Source organism: Hoplias malabaricus, chromosome Y, assembly GCF_029633855.1.
Source record: "Hoplias malabaricus isolate fHopMal1 chromosome Y, fHopMal1.hap1, whole genome shotgun sequence".
In the NCBI taxonomy this organism is placed as follows: Eukaryota; Metazoa; Chordata; class Actinopteri; order Characiformes; family Erythrinidae; genus Hoplias; species Hoplias malabaricus.
The window spans coordinates 10,611,073-10,631,541 of record NC_089820.1 but is presented as its reverse complement, the minus strand read 5'-3'; the positions used below and the strand labels follow the sequence as shown (position 1 = coordinate 10,631,541).

The 20,469-nt window shown below is 40.4% G+C and overlaps 2 protein-coding genes across 3 annotated transcripts in view; both read left to right on the top strand.

Annotated features, from left to right (window-relative positions):
- The window catches only part of LOC136678103 (histone acetyltransferase KAT6A-like), a 41,136-nt gene extending 34,107 nt beyond the window's left edge, over window positions 1-7,029 (top strand). The window contains exon 16 of the mRNA XM_066655946.1: window positions 1,464-7,029. Coding sequence (XP_066512043.1) covers window positions 1,464-4,696 — 3,233 coding nt within the window. The 3' untranslated portion in view covers window positions 4,697-7,029. The remainder of the gene's footprint in view (window positions 1-1,463) is intronic.
- A 672-nt stretch (window positions 7,030-7,701) lies between these two features.
- Window positions 7,702-20,152, top strand: LOC136678606 (AP-3 complex subunit mu-2). Of its 2 annotated transcripts, none has more exons than XM_066656655.1 (9): window positions 7,702-7,796; window positions 9,703-9,992; window positions 10,855-11,026; window positions 12,209-12,346; window positions 12,689-12,774; window positions 12,956-13,089; window positions 13,825-14,032; window positions 16,029-16,173; window positions 17,658-20,152. In XM_066656655.1, exons 2-9 carry the CDS (start codon window positions 9,720-9,722, stop codon window positions 17,756-17,758), a joined length of 1,257 nt encoding a protein of 418 aa, XP_066512752.1. In that variant the 5' UTR covers window positions 7,702-7,796; window positions 9,703-9,719; the 3' UTR covers window positions 17,759-20,152. The 2 variants fall into 2 exon arrangements, with proteins under 2 accessions (XP_066512752.1, XP_066512753.1); XM_066656656.1 differs by having other exon boundaries at window positions 7,775-7,886.
- Window positions 20,153-20,469: the final 317 nt, after the last annotated feature.

Sequence of the window (20,469 nt, the reverse complement as noted above, 5' to 3'; positions counted from 1 at the left end):
TATCTATCCAGCATTTTCTACATGTTATATCATCACTTTGTAACATTTTGAAAATATGAAAATTTACATCAAATATACTGAGCTAAAAACGTGTCAAGCATGTGAAATGAGCTTTCTCCCACGGGTTGCTGGGCGTACTTTCCATGATCGGGTGCGAAGCTGAGTGATTAGGGAGGAGCTCAGAGTAGAGTCACTGCTCCTTCGTGTTGAGAGTAGTCAGTTGAGGTGGTTTGGGCATCGGATAAAGATGTCTCCTAGACTCCTCCAACTGGAAGGAGGCCCCAGGGTAGATCCAGTACACGCTGAAGGGATTATATCTCCTGACAGGCCTAGGAACACTTGGGGATCCCCCAGGAGAAGCTGGTGGAAGTCGTGGGGACAGAGACGTCTGGGCATTTTTGCTTGCACTGTTTCCACAGTGACCCTGATATGGATAAATGGAAATGATGATGATAAAAAATGTGTCAATAGATACTACACACTGATCAAACTCCACTGACATCCTCCTGGATGAGGATGATATTTGTTTCCTATTTTAATTTTCCTTCACTCTTAATTGGATACATCAGTTAAACTATTCAGCAACTTTTTAAATATTCAGAAATTTTGACTCTACTCTAAATGGTACTGCAGTAAACATTGCATTCAACCCCTTATTCAAATTTCAAACACTACCTCAAAATAAATTGTTGCAACAGATTATATTCAGTCAAATACAAATTCCATTAAGCATTCAGTATAAGGGAAATATACTTAATCAAATTAACTAACGCTCAACACTTCTAAATGCAAATTGCATTAAAATATTTTGGTTTGGCTTTAATTCTAAGCTGTCTTAGGAAAGTCTACAGTAGAATACCAGAATACCTGTGTTTGTTGTCTAAAACCCATAAGAGTTAGTAATCCAAAACACTGGTACATTGGTGTCGGAGGGAGAACTTCTCATGTTGATCTGTTTGCCTTAATCCCACGGATATACTTTGACATAATTTATTTTGGGCATGGAAAAACCTGAATTAATCAATTTAATATGTTAAATATATTAAAGTTACATATTTTTGTGCTGCACTGATCATTAGCTGAAATGTTTTTAAATATATAAGCCTTTCAAATTTTCCTTAATATTTTGCATAATATTTTTTAAATTTTGATGAATAAATACAAGTTACAGTAACTTTTATTTTACTTTGTGTAGTCATTAATGTTTGTTAAATAGCAAGATGATGTATGTTTTATGTATTATTTTATTTAGGTGTATTGATTTTAAGCACACACTATATACATTTTTGTTCTTGTCTCATCTTAACACATCTCTTGCAAATCATTAACTAATAGATGCACACTTTTATCTTAATAAAGCATGCCAGTAGGAAACGTTCAGGGTGACAGGACTGAACCACTGGTTTAAGTGCATTTTTATACTTCGGTTGTTAATAAACTTAATTTTCTTCTTCTACATTCAGATCCCACTCCTGTGCTGAAACCAGTTGCTGGCCTGAGGAGGCCAGAGCCAACAGAGGAAGATGAGATGATGGAACCACCTGTTGTCACCCCAGAGGCCCCGGTGAAGAAGAAAAAAGGCTGGCCTAAGGGCAAGAGCCGCAAGCCACCACACTGGACAAAGCGTCCTGGAAAAAAGCTTGGTAGTGAGTCCAGTGAGGTTGCTGACAGTAGTCTGACAGCACAGTCCACCGAGGACCCACCACCTCAAAAGATCAAGGGGAAACCTGGCAGGAAGCCTCGAAGCTTTTACCTGCAGCGTGCCCAGGAGGAGGCTGCCAGGCAGGAGCTGGAACACGGTAGGTTGGCTCAGCTGCAGTTGGAAAAGCCTCCACCTGAGGACCGATCCAGCAAGAGAAGAATGTCCGACCTGGACAGTGAAAAGCACAAAGACTCAGACGACGAAGATGATTTCCTCCAGAAAACATCAGACCTGCCCAAGCCTAGGAGGCGAGGAAGGCCACCAAAAAACTTGAACCTTCAGCCTCCGGTCCTCAAACCTCCACAGGCATCCGAGCTGGATGAAGAAGAGGAGGCGGAGGATCAAGATCAAGAGTGGAATGAGGAAAAGCCCAGCCGTCCACCCTCTTGTGCCTTGTCTCAGTCTTCCAGCTCCAGAGTTCCTCAGAGCAGAGATGAGGATATGGCTGACACTGAAGATTTTGAGGAGAGAGATGATGAGGATCACAGGGAACCAGTCAGCAGAAGAACAGCAGCGCCCCCCGTCAGCCGGAGGAGTGACGATCATGATGCTGATGATGAAGGCGATGGTCACCTAGAAGAGAAAAGTGACAGCAGCAGCAAACGTAGAAAGAACCAGGAATCTGAGGATGATGAGGATGAAGAGCTGGAGGATGAAGAAGAGGAAGAACAGTCATCCCCTGCTCGGTCACCACCTGTGAAAGAGGAACCCCAGACCACTGGGGAAGGTTTTTTAGACATGCAGACAAGCACGACGCAGGAGTACGTAAGTAAGCAGGAAGAAGACGAGGAGGAGGAAGAGGAAGATGACGCAGAGGAGGTGCAGGAAATTAAAGCACGGTCTGTTGATTCCCAAGATGAACAGCGACGACGGGAACAGGAGGAATCTGCTGCTGCTGCTGCTGCTGTAGAAACTGTAACTTCAATTGCGGTCCCTTCCGAACCACCAGACCTTCAGCCATTGGAAGACAAATCCGTCTTGATGATGGAGACTGAGCACCCACACCCTAGTTCTGAGTTCAAGGATGAGCTTAGTAGCCACCATCAGCATGACCACCACAGCAGTGAGCTGGACCTGGAGACCGTACAGGCCGTCCAGTCTCTCACGCAAGGAGAGGCCCAGGACGAAGAAGCAGAACAACATGGTGCCTACCAGGACTGTGAAGAAACTCTAGCTGCCTGTCGTACCTTGCAGAATTACAGCCATGGAGAGGGAGAAGAAGAAGCTCTTGCAATGGTGGAAGACTGCAGCGCTTCCCAGCATAACAGCCCCATGCCTAACCCGCCAATAGCCCCTTTAGCCAGTCAGTCAGTACGGTCAGTAAACAGCCCTGGGATGACCCCTGGCCCTATGGAGACAGGGACAGGGGTGCCTGGACCTACAGGGACTGGAGGGGGAAATGGGGGAGGATATACCCAGATAACTCCGGAGCACCCTAGCTCACTTTCAGCGCCATCTTTGCAAAACATGGAAACTTCGCCCATGATGGATGTACCTTCTGTTTCAGATCACTCGCAACAGGTAGTGGACAGCGGCTTCAGCGATTTAGGGAGCATCGAGAGCACCACAGAAAACTATGACAACCCCAGCAGCTATGACTCCACCATGGGCAGTGGAGGTAGTGGAGGCAGCGGAGGTGGCATGTCTGTGTCTGTAGCTGCCGCTTCGTCGTCTGCTTCTTCTTCATCTTCCACCCCATCTTCGTCCTCCTCTCAAGGCAACAGCTGTTCGTTTGTCTCCACCCCGGGACTGTCATCTTCCAGTTCCGCAGTAAGCTCACAGATAGCCATGGGCAGTTGCAGTTTGATTCAGCAAGCAGCTCCTGGCCCAAACAGTGGCAATTCTGGTTCCAGTGCTGCTGCGGCCACTGTCCCTCAGCCTCCACCTCCACCTCCTCCACCAACATCAAACACCCCAAGCTGTGGCATTAAGTCTCCCCAGAGCTGTGTTATTGAAAGGCCTCCTAGTGCTAGCCAGCAACAACAGCAGCAGAAGAAAGTTTCCCAGCAGCAACAGCAGCAGCAGACAAACCCTCAGCCCCAACCACCACCTTCAGCCCCACCTCCCCCGCCACCCCAGCAACAGCCTTTATCCCAGTGCAGTGTCGGAAACGGCTTCGCCTCCACACCAATGATCATGGAGATCCCTGAAAGTGCAGGGAGTGGCGGAAGTGGTCGGAGCCTTTATGACCGAATGGGCCAGGACTTCGGTGCTGGAGGCTATGCCCAGCCATCAGCCACCTTCAGCCTAGCCAAGCTCCAGCAGCTAACCAACACAATCATGGACCCCCATGCCATGCCTTACTCTCATTCAGCTGCTGTCACTTCCTATGCCACCAGTGTCTCTCTGTCCAGCCCTGGTTTGGCTCAGCTCGCTTCTTCCCCTCACCCACCACTTCCACAGGCCCAGGCCACCATGACCCCGCCCCCAAACCTCAGCTCTGGCTCCATGAACCTTGGTTCTCCTCTAATCCAGTGCAACATGCCAGGAGCGAATATTGGCCTTCCTCCGCCACCTCACGCCCAACGTCTCCAGGGGCAAATGGCCACAGTGAAAGGCCACATCTCTATCCGCTCCAAAGCCTCCCAAATACCTGCCAGCTCTCCACACCAGCAGCAGCTTTATGGACGTAGCTCGGGCCCTGTGGCCATGCAGGGCTCCCCAAGGACTTTAGCTGTGCAGCGTGGCATGATGCCCAACCTTATGCCAACTCCGGCTGCCTACAACTCCATGAACATGAACCCCTTAAACGCGGCAATGTCGGCTGGCTACCGCATGCCGCAGCCCATGATGAACAGTGGTTACCATGGCAACCCACCTTACATGAACCAGCCCGCCCAATATCCAATGCAGATGCAAATGGGAATGATGGGAGGCCAGGCATACCCCCAGCAGCCTATGCAGCCCAATCATCATGGCAACATGATGTATGCTGGGCCCTCGCACCACAGCTATGCTGGAGTCCCCAAACAGTCGCCTTACATGAGTAGATGAGCGAGACAACTGAAGACATGCAGAGATAGGAGATCATGATTAAAAAGACAGTAAACACCCCCTCCCCCATGCAGGAACTGGACTCGCATACACTTTGTATTGTTTTCAGAGCCTTCCCATGACCTTGGCGACAGGAGCTGGTTTGTGGCGGGATAGGAGATTGCAGGGTGTGCGTTGTGGTATTAAATTCTGTCCAGGGGGTTTTTGGTTTACTATGAGCCACGCTCTGAGCCTACCAGGCCAGGGAATTGGTGTCAGCAAACATGTATCGCGATGTACCAAAAGGGGGTGCACTCTCTCTCCTCCAACGGCATCCACTTGCAGAGCAGAGGAAGAAACAGCTGTTGTGTGGAGGACTTACATTTTCGAATGGAGAAACAAATTTACATTTGACATAATGTGTACTGAACCATGTACACGGTCTTTGGAATTGACATAGGAAGCCTTACGTAAAAAAAAAATGACAAAACAGTTGTAGATGGGCTTTGCTCTTTTATTATTAAGTAATTAATTATCACCATCTTTGTTTATTTTTAAATATGTTGGTTTTTTTTTTTTTTTTTTTTTTGGTTTTGTTTTTTTTATTTTATTTTATTTTTTTTCTCTGAATGACAGTTGAACTGCTTGTGTTTCAGTCTAGCCTCATGCTAAGTTTAAATATATATAAATATATATGTGTGTGGCTATACCTTTGGGGAATCCACACTTTTTTTGCTCTTATCAAACTTCTGGAACACAAACACACGCACACATTTCTATAGCCACTTCAGAGTCAAGGTGGAGGCACTTCTATGTGTGCGTGATGTAGAACTATCACAAAGACACCATGAAAAGCATCCAGTAATCCGTGTCTTCCCAGTTTTCAGCATAGGACAGCATGAATTAGGTTCAGTAAAGATCAGCAGAAGAACACAGAGGTTCTGCTGTGTATTTGTATGTCCCTATGTAATGAGAGGAAGTCCCAAACTCAGTCTGGCGGACTGGGCAAGAGCGCCTGTGAAACTCCTAGATGTAAATATTCTGGTACTTCCTGATTCACAGCACAGACTCCCAAACTGTAACGTGAGCACCCTTTGTCACACTCCACTAGAGGGCAGTCGAATCAAGGGAGAATTACATTTTATTTTTAATATTATTATTTTTTTTTTCTTTTACACGGTGGAAGGGATTTTTTGCTTCTTTGTTTTGTTTTCCTTTCTCTTTTAAAACAACCACCATGCTAGAATGACCGCTATGTCTGTGCCCCTTTTGCCCTAATAACACTGCAGGTGTAATGCACTGCAGTGGACCATGGCTGGAGTGGGCCTTAAAGTCACAACACAAGTCAGACTGTCAACGCTTCTGCTAAGAATACGGAGGTGTTAGCCTTTAGCAATGAAGGAGATGTGGAAGACTCCCTGTGGCGCACACAAGACGCGCCAACATCTCAGTTCAAGTGCATGTCGTACAGGGATGGTTACCAGTATAGGACAAGGGGCAGTGAATTGCCTATGTATTCAGTGTCCAGTATTCAATGTCAGTATGAGGATTATTTCTGAAGACCTGATGTTTTCATATGTTATTTGTGTGGAATTTTGTTTTCTTTTTTTCTTTTTAATTTTCTGAATTTTATCAGACTGGGCAGCTTTCTTTTATGACACAAGCTGACTCTTTTTGACTTTAGCAAACTTATTGTAGAGAAAATGTTTTTTCTATAATATAAAACAAAAAATTCTGACATGGATATTGGTACTGTCATTTTTTTCACTTCTGTTTCAGGAAAAAAAAAACAATACATATTTTTTAGCTCAACTCTTGGGGTAATATTATTAAGAAATTCAAAACTAAAAAAATTACAGCTCACTTCTAGTGAATAAGATGCCTTTAACCTTTCCATTCCATCTCATCTCTAGAGTTTTCTATCTTTGTGTAGTATATTAATGCTATTTTAAAACAAAAAGGAAACGACAAATATCTAAAGGTCATTTCGTCATTATTTTTGTTTTCCCCTAATTTTTTCTTTTTTTTCTTTTTCTTTTTTTTTTTTAATTTCCGTGTGTGTATAGGATGACTTCCTTACATTTAAGAGGCATGTAAAAATGAGCTCAGTATGTTTGTCTGTTTATATTGCTTCCCTTTTTGTATCCTTTGTAATTGTACATGGTGAGTTGTAAGCTAAGAGAGAGCGCGGTAGATGGAGAGAAAGCAAAGCAGTGGCAGGACACCTGCCATCATCTCTCCTCTCTATTTCGTCCCTGTATGTATTTCCATTTATTTGTTCTTTTTCTTTATTTCTTAGCAAGTACTTTCAAAGAACTCTGTACATTTTAACATGAAACAAAAATAAATTATGTTGAGCCATTTCACTTGTTTTCTGTATTATTCTTACCATACTAAAGTGTCAGAAAGGTAAATAAAAGTGGATGATGTAGGATTGGACCAATATATTTAATGAGAATAAGACCCCGCCCCGCCCACACCTAATCTAACTTGCCTGTTTCTTTCAAGATATTAAAGATGTTTCAAATAATAATCATTGAATATTTCAAATTACATTTGTGTGAATACAGACAGCCTGAGTAGTTTCTGTTGTCATAAACCTGAGGAGCTATAATCACATCAGCGTGTGGGGTGGGGCTTTTACGATGCAGACGAGTAGAGAAGGGGTCAGTGGAAATGAATCTGAACCACATGCATATTCATGTAAGACAAACCTATCCAAACGCCACTTTTAAGACATTTAGACATATCGTCTTGAAAATAAATAATATGCATATTTGGTGAACTAATGATAATTTGTGTTTAATTGTTGACTTTAAATTGTATTAAGAAATTCAGTCGCCGTGTCAGCTGACTCCTCTCTGGTTTCTCTGCAGCACACAAAATGTCAGCAATGGCTCATAGCTGTGTAACCAATCACAGCCCGTGTTTCTTGTGAGGTCAAACGGACTGCTAAAGCCTGTGTGACCAATTGCTTTTGTTTGGAGGGGCGGGACTAAGTAAGAAACGCGTCTTGCTGTTGGTCTGTCCAAATGACAATCACTGGGCTGAATAACGGGGAACATTACGCTGAATATTGAGAAGAAGCGAAAGCTGCGGACGCTTTTCACCGCAGAATACTGTAAGCATTTACCGTTCTTGTGAAACGTTGGTGTTCAGGATTAATGTGTATGGAGGTGTCTGTTAAATGCTTGTCGAATCAGTGAAATTGGTGAGTGCCTTATTCAAATCTGCCCGTTCCACCTTAAATGGTGCAGCGGTTCCATGTTTGAGGACTGTTTTTTTACAGTTTAATAGTCGTAATCCGAAATTCGCTCTCTTATCGCATAGATTTGACTGTGGTGCTTTATTCCGTATTCGCCTTTTCACTTTAAAAGCCACCTTTAATTTAGTGCGGCGACTAAAATGCCGGCCTCAGCTCCGTGTCAAAACAGTCACAAGACGGTCCTGTGATGGAGAGAACAGAGGCAGGAGAAAATGGATGTAGAAAAAACGGGAGGTTTGTGGATTATTAATTAAGATGAGTATGTGTCTCCCTTTAGGACATTCAAGTAAATTTATTATAATTTGGATAAAATCTGTTTACATTAAAAATAAAGACAGTTTTTTCCTTCTTCTGTAAAGGGACGTTTTGGAAATTATTTTTGTTCGTTTGGGTGACTGTTTGATTTTGGACAAATAATGACAAGTGGATTATTTTCCGTTGTTGATGAATATATATTCGGAAATCAGGAAATATATTTGACACAGGTGCTTGCCCTCTGTCCTGTCCACCTCAAAGGTAATGTGATGCTCTTCAATAATAAATAAGGGAGTTTAAGTTTCCTCTTGCACAACAGAGACGACTGTCCCACCAGAGTTACTACATTAGGGCCAAATAAATGTACTCATCATGCATTTAAGATTTAAGAATTACGACTAGATTTATTACTAGATACACTCAGAAAAACTGTGACTCTGGTTGTACTCTCAAAACCACACATTCAGTTCCTTTAGTTAGGGAACATGATTGTACCATATTCTGTGGTAATTTTACATTTTAAAGTTGTGTTTATTTCATGCACCCAATTTTATCTCCTGGACTTATATGTGTTTTTTTTTATTTTGCAGTTCAATAATAGAGAAAAGAATGCAATATACTTTTAGGGAACACAATTGGACTTAAAAATCACAGTTATACCTTTTATATAGTAAGTACGGACACTTTTGAGTCTACCAACGTGTGTTTTTGGACTGTGGGTGGAAACCGGAGCACCCGGAGGAAACCCACACAGACACGGGGAGAACACAGAGGGAGGAGAGGGACTCGAACCCACAACCTTTAGGTCCCTGGAGCTGTGTGACTGCGCCACCGTTCCGCCCTAATTAAACTCATGTATCTACATTTTTTTTAAGTATTTGGTTTTTATTTACTACATCCTTTTATGTAGCAGCTATTATTTATGTTGTGTGAAAATTAAATGATGAATGAACCAATAGATATGCTGGAAATTACTTTATATATAATATAATAATTTTTTTTACATTCAATTTCATTGAAATGTAAATATTTTTTCTTCCCCACGTAAAGCTATTTTGGGATGTATGTGGTTTTAATCGGACAGCGACGATCTTACCTTCTCTGTGGTGGTCCTCTGGGTTTCCTGACCATTTAAATAGCAGGGTGAAATGAAGATAAAGTATGCAGAGAAACAGGTGGACTACAATTTGTACCTGTAAAACTACAAAGTGCTTCGGTATGGAGAGTGGAGCTGATAAAATGAAAACTGAGTGCAGATACAAGGCAGTTGTTTCTAATCCAGTGATTGTTTGGAGTGTGAGTGAATGCGTGAGTATGTTGTCCTGCAGTTGACTAGGGCCCTGTCCAGGGTATGTTCCTGCCTTGTGCCCAATGACTTGGGATACACTCTTTACCCACCGTGACCCTGATCAGGATGACGCAGTAACAGAAGATGAATGAAAATTCAACATTATATTTTTCATACTCCTATAGGTGTAACAGTGTTCTCTTGTGTTTGTGATACCAGGCTGCAAAGCTGTAAAGATGATCCATAGTCTGTTCCTCGTGAACGCTACGGGGGACATATTCCTGGAGAAGCACTGGAAGAGTGTGGTGAGCCGTTCAGTATGTGATTACTTCTTTGAGGCTCAGGAGCGTGCCACGGAACCTGAGAATGTCCCCCCGGTCATCCCCACCCCTCATCACTACCTCATCAGCGTCCTCCGCCACCGCATCTACTTTGTGGCTGTCATCCAGAGTGAGGTCCCTCCGCTCTTCGTAATCGAGTTTCTCCATCGCGTCGTGGACACTTTTCAGGTTTGTTTAGTTACATCTCAGACAAGCTTCTGTAAGGAGAAACACTGCTGCATAAATGATTAAGCAGTTTTTCAAGTTAAATTAAACAGCCAAAAATGTACCCTGTGTTTGGCATTGTGCATGTTGAGTGCAAACTATTGACTGCTTTTGTGTAGAGATTGTACAAACTCTTACAAGATATGCCTTTATACCTTTGGACATATAGTTTACTTGTGTGCACACATAGGGTGATGTTCTTGAGTCATGTTTGAACCAGTTTTCAGCAGCTTCAATAAGAATTCTGTTCTTTATTTTTGTGATAGGTAAGGGAAACTAGACTAGATTAATATGGGCTTGGAGCTATTGATCATAATCATATGAACTTATATCAGTCAGTACAGAGAAGGGACAACTGGATGACTATTACTGTCATGTTATTATGTTGCGTTTCTTTTTATGTCAGTTATTACTTGACCATTACTTGATTATTCTTTGATACTTTGAATACTTTTCTTGGGCTGGAAGTGCCAATGAAATTTTGTTGTGTTGCTGTGACAGTATACAATGACAATAATCTTTCTAATTTAATCTAAAGCATTTTCTATTTGAAAAAAATACTGATTATATGTATTTTAACTTACAGAAAAATATAGGATTAGAGAATGGTTTTAATAACAAACACATTAAGCTGGATGTTGTTTCATAACAAACAGCATGGTTATTTTTGATTTGTTGAGTTGTAGTGGGTAACACTGAACTAAAACCATTTTTGAGGACTACTAGTGAACTACATCACAATGTTGGGATACATGTTGTGTATCATGAAAGTGCATACAGAATTATTTCAAATGCTGACCACTTTCTACCTGTTTTTTACACTCAGGACTATTTTGGTGTGTGTACTGAAGCAGCTATCAAAGACAATGTGGTTGTGGTGTATGAGTTGCTGGAGGAGATGCTGGACAATGGCTTCCCTCTGGCCACAGAGTCCAACATCCTGAAAGAGCTCATCAAACCTCCCACCATCCTGCGTACTGTGGTTAACACCATCACAGGTCATTTACTACTTTTCTTTTTCTGTTTTCTGTTTAGTGACAAAACATCACTTAACTCTTATGTGCATTAATATTACTAAATTGTACACTGTAATGTCTTAAAGATTATATTTCAGAATGATGATGAAATATTGACACAACAAAAAGGCCAAGTGGCATTAAAAAGCAAAATTAATAAAAATAGGGAAAACAGATATAGGTTTTGGTACAACACTGTAACATCTTGTCAAAACCTTTTTTTTATTCCATTTCTGGAAAATGTGAGATATTTTTGTAACATAAAATAAAAACAAGAATCTGAATTGTCCATTCACTTTAAACTTTGTTTAACTGAACAAAGTACAATGAACATTTTTAACCAACTTTGATTGTATTTTGTAAATATAAACAAATTTAGAGTATGATGTCTGCAACACATTCCAAAGAAAAGGTTGGGACGGGGGCAAAATAAGAATGAAATGTTTACACAATATTAAAGTAACATAATATTGAAACATTCCACAGTAAGCAGGTGAAATAACAGCTGATAAGGTTATCATGATTGTTTATAAAAGGAGCATACATATAAGGTTTTTTAAGTAAAGATGGTTTGAGAAATTTGTCAAAGCTATAAAAAGAATACTTCTCAGCGCAAGATGGTAATTCACCATCTACTTTACATAATAATGTGAAAAGGTTCAGGAAACCCAGAGAAATCTCTTGATCTCAGAAAATCCTTGTAGGCTAAGGCTAGAAGCCCCTGTTGAATGAGCATGACCTTCAAGCCCTCAGACTGCACTGCATGAGAAACCATCACAATACATGGACTTCTGAGTATTTTGTAAAACTGGTGTCACTTAACAGTCTGCTGTTCCCTCAAGAAATGCAACTTGAAATTCTGTTTTCCACTGAGAAAACAATACATTAATTCAATGCAAAAATGCTGCTGAGTTCTTTAGGCCCAAGCACATGTCAGGTGGTCCGAAAGACAGTGGAAACACATGTCAGTATTCAGGAAGAATGCAAGTTAAGATTCCTGTTCCTACTGTACTTGACAAACAATACCACCTGTTTTTCAGCAATAGAAGTGTGGCTTTTTGGATTAGAAGGTACAAACAGTGAAGTCTATAGCTGTTCCTGTAGGGAAAATCTCGATTCACATTGTGTCTGATATTTTATTGCTGTGTTTTCTCTGTAAAACAGGAAGCACTAATGTTGGGGAGCAGCTACCCACAGGTCAGCTCTCTGTGGTGCCATGGCGACGCACTGGAGTCAAATACACCAACAATGAAGCTTATTTTGATGTGGTGGAAGAGATCGATGCCATTATTGATAAGTCAGGTAAATCCACCGTTACGTTCAGGAATTGAAATCGTGTGTACACGTTTTTTTGCTATATATATTTGGACACGCCAAGTTGAAAGTTTGGACATTGTTCCTAATGTACAATTTATATATGACTACGTTTGCATGGATTTGTGCAAGCGTACATTCACATTCAGACTTTCTCCATAATTTTAGCCCAGTCTGAATCTGCTGTATCAAACTTCACACTGCTTTAAAATGAAATGTAGAAATTACTTTATATTATTATGTTTATTATTGTGTATATATATATATTTTTTACATTAAAGCTATGTGTAAACTGCCATATCTATAAGTATTCCATTATATCTTCTGTAGGTTCTACTATCACTGCAGAGATCCAGGGGGTGATTGATGCTTGTGTGAAACTGACTGGGATGCCTGATTTGACTTTGTCCTTTATGGTAAGTTTCTTCACTGTATTAGTCTTCAGTTCCTTTGTCTCTCGTTTTCTTTTTTTTCTCTCCCTCTTCTTGTTCTCTCTAACCTTTTCCCTCCATCACTTTCCCTCTGCCATTCTGTCTCTTTTTATCTTTTTTCACTTAATATCTCACTCTAAATCTTCCTCTCTGTCACCTTTCTCAGAATCCCCGTCTGTTGGATGATGTGAGTTTCCACCCATGTGTGCGGTTTAAGCGCTGGGAAGCCGAGCGGATTCTCTCCTTTATTCCCCCAGATGGAAACTTCCGTCTGCTCTCCTACCACGTCAGCTCACAGAAGTGAGATATCATGCTTCTCTTACTTTATTTAACCATTTGAACCCCTTTACATTCTATTTAATGCGTTGAAACTGCTTCAAAGTGAATTGATTTCATCGTTAAGCTATTACTATATTGTATTGTAAACTAATCTAAGTACTGACTGTAACAGACTCTTTTGCACCGCTGACTAGTTTTTCTTTCTAGGCTTGAGCACTGACTCGATTGTATTGTGTTTTGCACTTACTACTTTACTACTACTTGTTCTTTCTACGTCTCAGCACTGGCCCTTGTTCTGAAAAGCATCTGGGCTCAGAGGAAATCTGGACCCATATCTATTTGTACTAGCTAGGATACATATTCTGTGTGAACACTAAGCACTTTTGTGAGTCACTCTGGATAAAAGCGTCAGCAAGCAAATGTCAATTTCCAACATAAACTTTATGCACATCCTACACACAAAACCATTTACCTGCATTTGTGTAGGACACTATTTTACATATTTTAATGCACAATTACTCTTAATTTGCTGATTGTTTAAAAGCACATCATGACATTGGGCTTGTGCAAAAGTGAATGATAAATTGCACACTTACATATTTACATTTTAAGGTTGGTACCATGTTAATTTAAAAATCCAAGCATGTAATTTCATCAAGGTATTCATGACTAAACTAATCTCTTTCTCCTGTCTTTATTTTTGCTGGTATCTGTAAAACTTAGTTTTGAAATCTCTGTCTATGTTTATGTCTTCAGTCTGGTGGCCATTCCTGTTTATGTGAAGCACAACATCACGTTTCGTGAGGGCAGTTCTCAGGGCCGATTTGACCTGACTCTGGGGCCGAAGCAAACAATGGGAAAGGCGGTGGAGTCTGTGTTAGTCAGCAGTCAGCTGCCCCGTGGAGTTCTGAACACCAGCCTTAACCCCTCACAGGGCACTTACACATTTGACCCTGTAACCAAGGTACACATGGACCTACACACCTGGAGCTTGCATTTGAAACTGGGCTGTTTTATTTCAAAAGAAGCACAATAACCTGGCCATTATGGGTTACGTTGGATTTACATTCTGTATTGAAATCTGTCCTTTTTTCAATTTTGTATTTCTGAAATAACATCCTTTGCACATTTGCAATGATTTTTTGCCAGGTATGAATATACCGTCATTACAGTTACTTAGTAAAATTATACTTCTTGATTATTAATGCACTATTAGTACTAGGGGTGGGACGAAATATTGCTTCTGCGATATATCGTATCATTTTCGTTTGCAATACATTTTGAATAAGTGGCGTCAAATATGACGTGTTTTCTAAACTCCCTAAGACTCGCCCTCCAGTTTGACTTACTAAATTCACTGCTACATTACTTCACGTGGTGCTGCAAATCAAATTCAGCCTAGACAGTTTAACAGCAGAACTGTTCCAATTTATGACCGTTTATGGTTATTATATATAACATTGGAATGGTGACACACTTCTAAGGGTTGCCGTCAGTGTATGTGTGTTAAAGAGACTCGAACAAGCTAAGCTATGCTGTACATTGTTTCATATTGGTTGTCAAATGCTGTGAAACTGACACCAATAAATACATAAATCCAGGTATTTGCATATTTCAGTGTAACTTACCCTCTTTGTTTACACAGATGCTGTGATGTATTATAGACAATTGTCAAGCAATATACAGAGTCTCACAGAATCACAGTATTACAATATCATCATGGTGGGCAATGTATTGCGATACTATCGTATCGTGAGATGCCCTGTGACTCCCACCCCTAATTAGTACATTACTGAGAGTGTACTATGTGGTATGTGCACTCAGTAATATTTAACCCCATCAAAATCTATTTAATTACACTTACTGCATTTGACAGATGCCAGAGCATCTTGGGATATTTAAAAACATTACAGATTAAGGCAAATGAATCTTGCCCTGTTACTTAACATTATAGTGTGATTTCCTGCCCAAGCAGAGAGTTAAACCCTTGTCTGCTATTTGGAAGGCTGCTGTGCACTGTACTAAACACTGTGTGATAACAAAGTTTGATTAATATGTAATCCCTCTTTTCACAAAGGCCTAATTATGTTACAGTTGTAACACAAACTGTCATCAACACAATAAAGGAGAAATAACACATTCTGTATTTATACACGTTAGGTAGTACAAGTTCCCCCGCAGCTTGTGTCTGAAATTGAGTGGCATGGTGGCTTGGTAGTTAGCATGTTTGTTTCTCTGCCCTGGGATCTTGGATCTCGAATCAAGTCCAATTTGGGGGGAATTCCATGTTCTCCTCATGTCTGTGTGGGATTCCTTCATTTCCTTCCATTCTGTGCAATGTGCAACGTTGAATGCAAAGTGTCATTGGGTGTCTGGAAAGGGCAAATGTATTTAAATGTAACTATAAATACAATATATATAGGTGGCAGGGTGGCGCAGCAGGTAGTGTCGCAGTCACACAGCTCCAGGGACCTGGAGGTTGTGGGTTCGATTCCCGCTCCGGGTGACTGTCTGTGAGGAGTTCGTGTGTTCTCCCTGTGTCCGCGTGGGTTTCCTCCGGGTGCTCCGGTTTCCTCCCACAGTCCAAAAACACACGTTGGTAGGTGGATTGGCGACTCAAAAGTGTCCGTAGGTGTGAGTGAATGTGTGTGTGTGTGTTGCCCTGTGAAGGACTGGCGCCCCCTCCAGGGTGTATTCCCGCCTTGCGCCCAATGATTCCAGGTAGGCTCTGGACCCACCGCAACCCTGAATTGGATAAGTGTTTACAGATAATGAATGAATATAAATATAATCTGATCACCTGACTTTATACAGGTGTTTTCGCACATTTCTGTTTCCCTATTTTGAGACATCCTCTACAGCAGTGTGTAACAGATCATCAGTGACACTAAGGCAAACGTACAGCACTGAAACTTGTAAGTATTAATGTAATGATGGTTTGTGTGTGTTTATTTGTACAGCTGTTGACATGGGACGTGGGAAAGATTAACCCCCAGAAATTGCCCAGTCTGAAGGGTACCATGAGCCTGCAGGCCGGAGCCTCCAAACCAGACGAGAACCCAACAATTAACATCCAGTTCAAAATCCAGCAACTTGCCATATCAGGTACTTCATTAACAAACCCACCAGCTTTATACACAGACAAACAGAATGCATTTCACTTTCTTTAGTCAGATCTATTAAACCTAATGACAAGATGTAATGTATTCATGCTGAAATCACAAGTTAAATTTTGTCATGTCCATTCCTCAGTGTATATTAGATAAATAATAAATAACAACAGAATATTACGCAGGATCTACATAAAGTCCAGAAAAACAACACTGTTGAATAAATACACAAGGCAATAAACATGCATGGCAAATACATTAGACAAAAAAGCTACACTAACCAGGCAAGTATGCATAGCAAAATATATATGGTCATGTTATGTCTTTACAGATGTTACAGCAGCTTATGTATTGAATAATTAATCAATACATAAGTCAACTCTATGGAACATTAAAGTATACACCATATAGGCAAAAGTTTGTTTGACACTTGTGCATCAAAGGGTACTTTGGATATGATGGGTATTCAAAGGTGGTTTGTCCCCTATTCGCTGCAGTAACAGTTTCAGCTCTTCAGAAAAGACTTTACACAACAGTTGAAACATTTCTGGGAGGATTTAATGGCACTCAGCCACAAGAGCTTTGGTGAGATCGTGTACTGATATGCAGATGATTATTTCTGAATCAAAAATGCCACCCCATCTCATCCTGAAATTTTCAGTGGAGATTATGCAAGTTGTGTGTACACAACTGAATGTGTGTGTGTCCGGGATGGGTGTACCTTAAAGTAGCTGTATTCACTAATTACACGGGGTGTCTACATAATTATGTAGGAGGCTCTAAAAAGTGGCCAGGGAATGAAAGCACAAGGTTGAGGTTTAGACTGAATTGGAGTTTTGTAAGATAACACAACCCTGTACTGATCCTGAAGTAAGTTCCAGCATAAACGTAACACAAAATATTGCACAGACACATGTATTTGCCTAAAATAAGGAAATGTACAGAGCTACTTAATAAAGTTAAATTAACAAGCATAAAAAATACATGTACACGAAATGAATATAAATATGAGCTATGTACCTGACATCAGGTTTACTTTAAGAACTTCAGTGGGTATTACACTATTACAAAGGCATGAGGAAGGGTTATTACCGAAAGCAGTAATCATTTTTCAACATCAAAAAAGTGCTCAAATATTCTGGTGTTTTAATTTGTGAAATACAAGCAATACTCTTCAAAAGTCATTTGATAGACTGAATGGCCTAACCCATCCAGAATACTGTTATTACAATCATAAAACCCCACTAGTGTGCATTCATGACATACCATTGTTTGACCACGAGGTGTCGCCGGTGTACGGTGTTGTACTACTCCATAGCTCCTAATCCCACAGGTCTATGGGTTCACATGCAAATGAGGTTTGCCCAGTTCAGTGTGTGCCTGTAAGTGTCACATACCTATACAAGAGTCACCATGGAAACATATTGTACAGTACGGATTCTCCTCTGACACGTGGTCTCTTTTCTCTTTGTTCCAAAGGCCTGAAGGTAAATCGCTTGGACATGTACGGCGAAAAATACAAACCATTCAAAGGCATTAAGTACATGACTAAGGCTGGCAAATTCCAGGTCCGGACCTAGAGGCTGACCGCCCTGCAGCTTCCAGCTAACACCGACCACAACAGAAATACACCAGGGGGTCACAGTGGAACAACAGGGGCTTGAAAACTGACAGCTTGGAGTTTGGACGTTCTGAGTGGGTACGCCTTTCAGGAAATTGAAGGAATTCTTCAGCCAAAAATGCTAACAATTTATGAGATATGGCATCAGTCCCAGCTGGCATGATCTCACCCTGATAATGTTGTCTGGCCTTTGCTAGATTTCATTAATTGTTTTTCCAAATTTTCACATTCCTGAGGTAGAAGAATTCCTTTTTAATCTAGCACAGCCCCTATTCTCAACTGAGGGAACCAAGGTACGCAGTCAGAAAAGCAGCTGCTTACACAGAAAGTGGCAGTGTATTGTTGTGATTTACAGCCTGAAAACAGTCCTACTGTTGAATCCTTTACCAAAATGTCCTATCATGCTAAGGCGTTCTATTCAAATGGAATGTTTTTCACAGAAATACAAACGTTGTAGCACCTGCTCTTCAAAAGTTAAAGAGAGTTTGTCTCATCTCTTCTTTAGGGACAGCATTTACTGTTCTGTGAAGGCTTTACATTAGATATTGGATAAACGGCATTAAGCTGAGGGCACAGTACAGTTTGATGCCCGTGTTAATGCCTGTTCCAAATATTTTTTAGCTCTGCATTAATATTCTCTTTCACTCCTGAGAACCAGTTTACACTGATACAGTCCATTGCTGGGGGCTTTAAACCCCTCTATCCAGTTTTTAACACTGAGCATTGAGATATTAGACGCATCTGTTCCATTGTGTTTTATTCTATTGGTTACATTTAAAAAAAAAAAAAAACTAGCAGTGCATGTTAATTGGCAACATTTAAAAGCTAGTTTTAGCTCAGAATGTCCTATCATGTTCTACAGTGCAATTACACCCCTTTAAATCCCATTGATTTATAGGTTTGACAGAATTTGTCATTTTTCCATCTTTTTATCCATAGCCAATTTCAATTTGAATTATGTTACATTGGTAGGCATATGTAGGGTTGTGAGTCTAGTCCAATGACTGTTTGTTGCTGTAGCATGGTGTTCTTACATACACAGGGAATCAAATGCTAGTTTTCTGCAAAGAAGCCAGGGATTACCCACCATCCTCCACCAACCAGGTATAGAGGCTAATATTAAAGGTATATTTGTCAGTTACCTAGCAGTAAATATTTCCTCTATTCATACAGTCAGTCTAAGGTGGATTGGAGCAAGTCTAAAATCTGAGATAATTTGCTAATAATTGCATTATCAAACCTCTCTGTAAAACTAATCCATTTGAATAGTGCTTTAGAAACCGTCTCTTTTTGTTTGCATCTTAAACTTTTTCCTTCTTGTTTTGTTTTTTATTCTTTTTTCATTGTGTTCTGATATTCATCCTCCTCAAAAGAGCAAGGGAAGGGATAACTCATGGCTCCAGTTAAAATGATGAAATAGTGCTGCTCTCCCATCAATCATGCACTTTAATGGGGAATACCCCCATTTCTAAATTTCTGTCTAATTCACTTGTTGAGAGGTAAAGTCCTACAGAGTTGCTTGATGTGAATGGCTCTGTTCTAGAAAATGTGTTCTAGAAAGACTCAAAATTGATAAGAATCAGATTATCTAAATCACCTGCCTCTAGAAGCGCCACAAAGAAGGCTATTACATAAAATGGTTGTAAACGCCTGATGTCTGGCTTATTGTTTTATGATAGTCTGGTGATAAGGCCTGGGTCATAAATGTATTTTTAAAAACAATGCCTTGCAGATTGGTACTTGTAATGCAGGTAAGGCTAATTGTATTTTTTCAGATTCATAGGTAAAATCTGAAAAATAAATGTAAGTACTCATATATTGTAAATATTTGTGTCACATACGTGGTGACTCATGGATCCTATCATGACTTTTTAAAACAAAACAAAAATCTCACCCTTTGAAATGCAGTGCATTTCCCTTCAAACCACTCTGGATGACTTATATTACATCTTATATTATATTCATTTTATAATTTTTTTTGGTCATTTAAAACAAATGGTTACACTACTGAGACACTTCCATTATCAAAACTGCATCAGTATATCAGTGCCACATTTCAGACCTCAGAATAATCCACTGCTGTATTTACTATTGTTTGAATTAATGCATAAAGTCATACCATGCAGCTAATGATGAACTTTTGAAACACGTTTATTTTATTGGTAATCAAAGGTCCACTTTAGTTTCAAGGTGTTATGGACCAAAAGAACAGATTCCAATGTCCATGGGATTATTGTGATTATTTATGTTCATTTATATTACCTGTATGATCACAGTTGCAGTTTTTAAAGATTCTATGATTTGTTTCTTCTTGTTTCTGAATGGTTTTACAAAATGTTCAAAAATAAAAGACCTGAACAGAGTGTAATTTTTGGTTTATCCAAAGCAGAGGTGGACAGTAACTCAGTAAATGGTATTCGTTACTGTACTTAAGTTTTTTTTTTTTTCTGTACTTAAGTATTTTCATTTTGGGTGACTTTTTACTTTAAATCCACTACACTACACTACATTTATAATCTACTTTTTCTTCTTCCTGACGCAACCCTTCCCATTTTATCCGGGCTCTGGGACCAGCGCTGCAACGCAGTGGCTAGGTACACACACACATCTATGGACACTTTTGAGCATTACCAATCAGCTTACCAACGTGTGTTTTTGGACCGGAGCACC